Source organism: Silurus aristotelis (assembly GCF_946808225.1).
Source record: "Silurus aristotelis genome assembly, chromosome: 1".
In the NCBI taxonomy this organism is placed as follows: domain Eukaryota; kingdom Metazoa; phylum Chordata; class Actinopteri; order Siluriformes; family Siluridae; genus Silurus; species Silurus aristotelis.
In genome coordinates this window covers 17929213-17938530 of record NC_139574.1, presented here as the reverse complement: position 1 = coordinate 17938530, position 9318 = coordinate 17929213, and the positions used below count along the sequence as shown (strand labels likewise).

General features: G+C 39.4%; 1 protein-coding gene across 1 annotated transcript; it reads right to left on the bottom strand.

Moving 5' to 3' along the window:
- Positions 1 to 796: 796 nt before the first annotated feature.
- On the bottom strand, positions 797 to 5488 carry oprd1b (opioid receptor, delta 1b). Its single transcript, XM_083548027.1, has 3 exons — positions 4850 to 5488; positions 2931 to 3286; positions 797 to 2229 (listed from the first exon to the last, which is right to left on the bottom strand). The coding sequence occupies exons 1-3, from the start codon at positions 5077 to 5079 to the stop codon at positions 1700 to 1702; spliced, it is 1116 nt and encodes a 371-aa protein (XP_083404153.1). The 5' UTR covers positions 5080 to 5488; the 3' UTR covers positions 797 to 1699.
- Positions 5489 to 9318: the final 3830 nt, after the last annotated feature.

Genomic DNA, 9318 nt, shown 5'->3' with positions numbered 1-9318 from the left:
GATTCTGCAGTCTGGCTTAGTTCTTTTTACTGCAGTTTTGTCTTGCTCATAAAAAATGTCCTGGAGACATAGTCAGTCTCAACAACAATAGTGACATTTTCGTATGTGTGCAAAAGACCATTGTGCAGAAAGTTAAAGGCATTTTAAGGCTTGAACCAGTTGTAGTATACGTGTTTGTGCGTATAATGGTGTATTCATTTTTTTTTTCCATTTCAGTAGTCTCTTATGTCTTACAATAAAATGGGGAGTCCACCAGCTTTCACCATTAAAGAGACAGAGATCCAGCATAAGAGTCATTCTTTACCCAGTTGAAAATTTGATTTAGACATGTTTGGCTCGGTCACTGATTTAATGTGACACATTCATTTCCTTCAGTGTCTCACTGTCACGACAGTCATAATTTCTCTATTGCAGTATATTTTTTTCCATCATCCATGCGTTCAGTAAACTGCTTAGGGCTCTGCGAAATAAAATTTTCATTTTAACAGCAAGTCATCTCTTGAACTATAAAACATCTTTTTATTGTTATGTTTTCAGGGGTTTTATTCATAGTCTGAGTTCACCTAATAGATATTGTGAAAACGGGTAATGACCAAAAACGTTTGTAGAAACCTGATAATCAGACACATATGAATCCAAGCCTGTGGTGTTTACAGATCCCTGACCTTAAAAGCCCACTGATCACCTTTGGGATGAACTGGAATGCTGATGTGTCCCAGACCACTTCACCCAACATCATTGCCTGTCCTCATTAATCATCTTTTGGCTGAATGGCAATAGATCCCAACAGCTACATTTTATAGGTTAGTGTACAGTGTATTATTACTTCCTGAAGTAATGGATGTCTTACAGTTTTTCTCAGTTGCTTTGGAGCGTTTCTCAGATCAGAAATGTTCAACCTCCACATCATTTAATCATTTTGTGCTCATCATAAAAACATTTCTTGTTGCTTTGATAAAATTGCGAATGCTTTGGTACATACATTAAATCGATTGTGTACAAGTGTCTGTTGTTTTCTACATTATCAGCTGTGTATGTCATGTTGATCAAATATAAATTATACTGGTTTTACCTGAATAGTCTTAACCCCTAAAACATCTCGGCAGCAGTTCATGAATTCAAGTCATTGAATGCAAAATGGGTAAACCATGTGTCAGAATCTGTCAACCTTAAATTTCTATTAAACTTTTTTTTTTGGTAAATGTTTCTTAAATTGATGAATAATGAATGAGTAAAAGTGTGAATCCTGTCCAGTCTCATGCAATTAAATAAATACATTTGTGCTGCTGAAATTCATATAAACCATACAGAAGAAATTGAGAAGTGCAAGTGTTTTGGTCAGGTATTCACAAACTTTTGTCTATATTCAACATATAATCATAAAAAAAGAATGACTTGTCTGTGAATCCAACTTAAATTTGTCCCAAATTAGTAGGATTTATACTGAGTTAGAATATAATTAGATTTTGTGAAAATAAAGTTGTATAATTAGCAAGAGTTTAGCAAGAGTTATATATTACCCTTCAGTCTTTAAACCATTTGATACATGTTGATTTATATGAATTCACTTTAAATATGTGGTCGTAAAAATTGGGTTTGAGGTGACTCAGAACTCAGTAGTTGAGATTTGAGTGCACTCAGACTGTAGGTCCTGCTGGCTTCTATTTGGTCGTCCAGGTGATCCCTGGACAAGGGCTAGTCATGTGGGCTTTCTGACTGAATCTGTTGTCCCACAGACTGAGACAGGTTCCTTGATGGTTTTGCGGGCTCTGGAAAAGCTGTTCTGGTCCATGTGAGAGCGAAACGGCAGGCAAAATTCTCGAAAGCATCTCTTAAAGTTCTCATCGAGGAATGCATACAGCACTGGGTTTAGGCTGCTGTTCATGTAGCCCAGAGCGATGCACAAGTGCCAGCTAATGATCACAAGTGGGTTCTTATAGTCAATCTCAATAAAGGTCTTGATTATGATGAAGATATGGATGGGTGTCCAGCAGATAATAAAGGCCGCAACCACTACCAGCACCATACGAGTAATGCGGCGCAGGTTCTTGTCTTTCTCTTTGGAACCAGAGAGCAAGCGTACATTTTTTAGACGCAGAATCATCAGCCCATAGCAGACTGAGATCACCAAAACAGGCACCACGAAGGCAAAGATGAACACACACATCTTTGTCACATTGTCATAATATCTTTCAGGGTTGGGAAATTTCAGCATACAGGTGGTCTTACCTATAAAAGTATGGAAAGATTAGTAACAGTAATTGTAAGAATGTGTTATTTATTTCACACTGAGGCAAACCTGGCCCACTGAGTTGCTAAGAATGTGTTTCTATCCTTTTTTGTAACCTGTAGATTTTTTCTAGCAATAAAAAGATTTACTGCAATAAGACTTTACACTAAGCTGGGGGAAACTGGCACTCACATGTAAATGATGCACCAAGCAAAAATAAAGTATACAAAAGTTTATAAAGAAACTTGATGCATTGCTATATTACAACTATACTCTGTTCACCAGTTTCTTCTGCCACTATATTTAATCTAAAAGTAGAACTGCTAAATGCATAATTTTCATATCTAAAAGACATAGTTTTCAAAACAAAAACATCAATTGCATAATTCTTCAGTGGTTCGAGAGATCATACAGTGACTATCCTATGTAGTGTTGTAGGTATCATGTTAATGCTCTGAACTGTTGTAATCTCTAACGCAGGCTTATGTAAATATGCCACACATACTCCAAAAGTATGTTTCTTGATCCTGCAATATCTCATGTTCTCATTTTAAATGATATCTTGCCTCTGCTAAATTTTTCTTTTTTTTTTGTTTTTACAACATTTTCAATTTTGCTCTCTGTTTATACTACTGCTCTCTTGATAATACAACACTACTACATTTTTCTTATTATCAGTTCATCTTCAGGAGCAGCTTACCATTGTCCCCGTCTCTTGTTACAGCAATGATCATAATTGGAATACCGATGGCTGATGACAGGATCCAGATGCAGACGTTGATGATTTTCGCCTTGACAGGTGTCCTGAAATCAAGAGCTCTCACTGGGTGGCACACAGCGATGTATCGGTCTACACTCATCATTGTCAGAGTAAAGATACTGGTAAACATGTTGTAGTAGTCAATAGCAATGATTATTTTACACAGCAGTTTCCCAAAAGGCCAAGTCCTCATCAGGTACTTGGCACTCTGAAACGGCAGAGTGCTGGTGGCCAAAGCATCTGCAAGAGCCAAATTGAAAATGTAGATGTTGGTTGCTGTCTTCATCTTTGTGTACCTGTTGAGATACAATGAAACTGTTGATTTGGATATTACTGTTTAGTTATGTCATAGTTAAAAAGAAGCATATACTGTTGAATAGAGGGCACTGGTTTATTGCACAATTTAAAATCTACTTCGGTAGCAAAAATGCAGTCTCTACATAATAGGCAATATGATTTTTACTAATTTTACTAATTCAACAGTTTGCAATGTGAGATGTTTACAAGAAATGTATTGTACTTCAGTCGTAAAAGGAGGTGTAGTAAAGGCTCACTAAAATGTTTCCAGCAAAACAGAACTGTCTCAGTCAAATATGACTGTAAGTGCTGAAACCAGTTTTTATCAGCCAGATTTGTATGTATAGTTTATTTTTCTACATATATACAAAAAAAACGTCAGAGCTATGAAGAGGTCTTGCTGTAAACAATTGGCCAGTATTGCATTTGTAAATGAAGCCCTTGGTAAAGACAAGCTTTAACCTGATTAATTATGCGCTCACACTCCGCTGTGTGCGTCATTAAGTAAAGATTACATTTTAATGATCTGGGAGGAATCCTGGTGTCTTAACTCCATGCAACATCTATCAGCTTAAAGGTCAGAAAAAGATGTGTGGTGTAGTAGAGTCGAATGGGAAAACAAAAAATGATTAAAGTAAAACACCTGAAATCATTTATGGATGAAGATTCCTGCTTATTTTAATTATGTTTTCAAAGATTTAAATAATGGCTCTGCTGCTAGAACATAAGTGTCTCATCCATTATAACAGCAGCTATTAGTGCCAATTTGAGTAAGGCTTTAAGCAATACAAAGTACAAAATTCAAAGACACGTCATTGTTCTGGCTACATGTTGCTGTTCCTTTGTGACTGACAGTTCAGGCTACAATGCTTGTGCTTGTGCATTTTTTTCAGCTTCAAAATGTCATGATTTCCTGTACTTTCATAGGTTAAACCCAGTCCTCAAATCAAGTCTAGATTTTCAAAGCTGCTACTTATTTGATTATAAAATCATCTATCTCTCATCTAAAATATCATATTTAGGGAACAAGAAACACGTGCCAGTCAATTTTCTTTTCTTTTATTACAAAAATTTAACTTTTTTAATGGAGACCTTTTTATTTACATGTATAAAATGCTTCATGTGAGATCTTATATTGTTTACAGACATTTGTTAGTAACAGGCAAAAAAAAAAAAAAAAAAACAACCAAACAAACAAAAGATTGTTGGGCTAAATCAACAATCCATGAAGGATTTATGGATTTATATGAAGGATACTATTGTGCAAATCTCTGCTTTGTGTATTTGACTGCTTCATCATTGACTGCTCCGTGTCTGTAAGTGTGTGTGTGCTGCTGGAATTGATCTCAGCCTACTCTGGTTTTACGATATTAATTTGTATGGCATCATCAGCAATGTTCCTGATTTCATACCTTAAACATATAGCAAAAGAGTCCAGACTCTCTCTCTTTCTCCTGTACGAACAGATCAGTTCTACTAGTAATACAGCTAATGTTTATCTGTTTTAAGTGTAAAGCAGGTCAGTTGTGTGTTTGTTTCTCTGTCTGTTTGCGGATCTGTACCTGACCACGCCGTACATAACCAGTAGGTTTCCAAGGAGCCCCAGCGCGCAGATGGCGGAGTAAATCGCCGTGATGGAGATGGCGATGATCACGGATGTTCTCTCGCTCACGGCGCTCTGCTCTGAGCTCCTGTTAAACGGAAACCGAGTCGGTGCCGAAAAGTTCTCATTATATACCATGACTATATAACGCTCTTCAAATCCGCTCCCGGTCACCGCTGGAGGATCCATCAGGTTCCGTGAGATCTTCTGAGATCGAAATACTAGTGTAATCGTTTCTTTTCCAGGGTTATAATTCCAGATGTGTGAGAACAGAGAACAGATGCGCACGCAGAGTGCACGAGAGCGCTCGCTCTCAGGAACGCGCCCTACCCTGAGCTGCACGTGCGCGCGCTTTAGAGGAGCTCCGTTTGGGCGCGCGAGGTAACTGTCCTGAAGCTATCCACAATTATGGAATGTCTTAGTCTTTCTTGCTCTCAGATGAATGGGCTGTTCCAGTGGTGTGTTTTATTATGTATAACATATAGTGGGAAAAAAAATTGCTGCTGTTTGTTTAATGAGCTACAAATTCATAAGGCAGATTCAGTACAGCCTGGCCCAGGTCCTGGTCCTGCACATTAAACAGTTTCCAGCACACCACAATCCACTAATCAGCTGATGCAACTTCCTGAGTGACGCTAAAATGTGCAGGAGATACTCCAGGACCAGTGTTAGAAACCTCTTGTGTGTATTGTGGTGTGCAAGGAGGACAAATACATTAAATTGTGCAGGACCAGGACCAGGCTGTATGAATCTGTCCTATGAAAAAAAAAAAAAAAAGAAAAACAGCAGCATTTCTGTGCACTAGGTTACACAAAATAATTCAAAACACACCACTGGAACAGTCCATGAAACCTAAATAAATGAGCCCCTCTCCACTGACTCTAATTGCAATGATGACCAATGAACTGTAGTTTTTAATAACACATGCTGTGACACAACCAATCCTGATTTGTACAATTTATTTCCATTCATCAATACCCATGCTGAAACTGGTTTGGCTAACACCTGTTGCCTGGGTACTGAACAATGACATATATGTGGAACAAGAAGTAAAGATAATTGATTAGCTCTTAGCAGTTACATAATTATCCAAATGAGCCCTTAAATTATATTTTTAAGCTAAATACAAGGGCAAAATATGTCCCATTTTTTCCCACTTGAAATCAACTCTCAACTCTGATCATAAAGTCTTTTAAAATTATTTTTCATGCAACTATTCTGATGACCAGTTGCAGTGATCTGCTATTTACTATGCCAAAATAGTACAACCACAAAATGTTGGCCTCATATAGCAACATGCTGTTTGAAACAAAAAATGATTGAGGTGCAGCCCCATCAAGTAAATACGAAAACCCCAAGACTGTATCTATACTCTTTGGTTGGTGGCATGTTTTATCTTTTAGAACATTTCATCTTTTAAAACATTTGATTGTAGCCTTTTCACTGTTGCTACAGATACAGAACATTCTGAATGCTAACTATACCATGCTGCACCGCACTGACCACAGATATACAGCCTTGTTTAAAAGATACAAATCCTTCTTTAGTGTAAATGCTGCATAATGGTCAACACACAAACACTAGAACCAAGTATGTATAGGTAAGCTTTAGCCACAATTTACATGCACGAGCCCTTTCACTGGTGCGAATGATGAGTGAAGTTCTGCGCAATTTAATCTAAATCCTGTTATACTATATGATACATTTTGAATCATTCAGGAAATGTAATCTACAGCTTTTCTACAACCAGCATTTGAAAATCCCCCTACAAAGAATAATAAGCTGGTTTTGTGAATAAGCCTGGGAAAGCAGAACATCATAATTATTGAATCACATCATGATTATGGCTCTTTTCTGGTTAGATTTCTTTTTCTATTTCATACTTCTACTCCAGCTAAAATATTACACAGCACTAACTACAAGGCTGAGGTTAATTTCTAGGTAACTGGTGTAACAAAACAAACATTTTCCATTGTTCACACGTTATGTCAATTACATAATCTATCATTTTCAGTCTTTTGCATCTTTTGTACACATGACTTGAAGGGCCACACTTTTAATGGTTTACAGTCAGTACACTTTTAAGTACTTCCTGTATCCATAGCCATAAGGTCAGCTGCTTCCCAAGACACTGCTTAGTGGAGTTGATTATTTTTGAATAATGATCATTAAGAAAGATAAACAATGTGATTCTCTCTCAGAAATCTCTTGTGTCCCTTAATGGATGAAGGAACGATGCCCATTATGCTGTCGTTGTGGCTTGATGGATCGATGCTTGAGAAAGCATGCGATGCTATACCGCTGACACAGTGAATGATGGACCTCTAATACACATAGTTAGTTACATAATATGTTCAATCGTTGTAGGAGGTGCTGAAACACACATGCAAGCATTGTATGATCACAATATCTATTATATTGTATGACTACTACAGGTTCTTTGGTTCTTCTGTGATGATGGATTACAAAGTAATATTGCCTGTGTACATAAGACATGTAAAGCATTGCTTGCCTATAGTGCAACATATTTGATAAATATTGCATATAGTGAAAAATATTTGATAAATGTTCATATATGATGCATAAAATTGGAAGGGAAAAAACTGGCTCTGTTTGATGTAGGGAACATTGGGTCCACCTGTCCCCATGATAACGTCTTTATCCACAGGGCACAAGGGTTTGATCAAAATTGATGTAAATGATAATAATGTAAATTATGTACGTAGTCTACTGTAACCAAGTCTAATTTTTGAGAGATTTTAGAGTGATGATTCACATAGCACACTTCATTCTTTAACTACTGATTTGGAGACTTGTTGATTCAATGAGCAGATACAGGCCCACTGAAACTACTGTGGTAGCACATCAGGATCATTTAAAAACAATTTGATTGTCTGTACAGTTACTTTCAAAACTTTATTTATTAATTTAACTCTATTTGTTGTTTTGAATATTGGTGAGAATCTCAGGTTTAGTGAAATGCAATGTCTGGTATAACTCCAGTGAAATTACACTCATGCCATTGATTTTTTTTTTAATCTTGGGATTGAAATGTTTTAAAGTATTTTGCAGTATAACAATGCTTTTCATTGTTATACTGCAAAATACTTTAAAATATTTTAATCCAAAGATAAAAAAAATAATAATAATAAAAAAAAATAATAATAATAATAAAAAAAAAAACCTATAACAATGCTTTTCACCCCTCTTTGAACTGCCACCTTAACGTGGTGGAGGGGTTTGAGTACCTGAATGACCCTAGGAGCTATGTTGTCCGGGGCTATATGCCCCTGGTAGGGTCTCCCAAGGGAAACAGGTCCTAGGCGACGGGTCAGACTAAGAGCGGTTCAAAAACCCTTATGAGAAAAAACAGATCTAGGACCGTGACGTCGCCCGGTATGGCGCAGCTGGGGCCCCACCCTGGAGCCAGGCCCGGGGTTGGGGCTCGTATGCGAGCGCCTGGTGGTCGGGCCTTTCCCTCACCACCTGCAGGAGGGACTGTAAGGGGCCGGTGCTGAGAGGATCGGGCAGCAGTCGAAGGCGGGGGCCTCGACAACCCGATCCCTGGACACGGAAGCTAGCTCTAGGGACGTGGAATGTCACCTCGCTGGCAGGGAAGGAGCCTAAGATTGTGCTTGAGGTTGAGAGGTTCCGACTAGAGATAGTCGGGATCACCTCTAGGCACGGCCTGGGCTCTGGAACCACACTCCTCGAGAGAGGATGGACTCTTCACCACTCTGGAGTTGCCCATGGTGAAAGGCGGCGGGCTGGTGTGGGTTTGCTTATAGCCTTTCAGCTCAGCCGCCATGTGTTGGAGTTTACCCCGGTGAATGAGAGGGTCGTTTCCCTATGGGTCGGGGATAGGTCTCTCACTGTCATGTGTGCCTACGGGCCAAATGGCAGTGTAGAGTACCCGGCCTTCTTGGGGTCTCTGGGAGGGGTGCTGGACAGTGCTCCGACTGGGGACTCCGTCGTTCTACTGGGAGACTTCAATGCCCACGTGGGCAGCGACAGTGACACCTGGAGGGGCGTGATTGGGAGGAACGGCCCCCCTGATCTGAACCCGAGCGGTGTTCAGTTATTGGACTTCTGTGCTAGTTACAGTTTGTCCATAACGAACACAATGTTCAAGCATAAGGGTGTTAATCAGTGCACGTGGCACCAGGACACCCTAGGCCGTAGGTCGAGGACACTCGGGTAAAGAGAGGGGCGGAGCTGTCAACTGATCACCACCTGGTGGTGAGTTGGATCCGATGGCGGGGGAGGAAGCTCGACAGACTCGGCAGACCCAAGCGTACTCTGAGGGTCTGCTGGGAACGTTTGGCCGAGTATCCTGTCAGAGAGATCTTCAACTCCCACCTCCGGCGGAGCTTTGACCAGATCCCGAGGGAGGCCGGAAATATTGAGTCCGAGTGGACCATGTTCTCC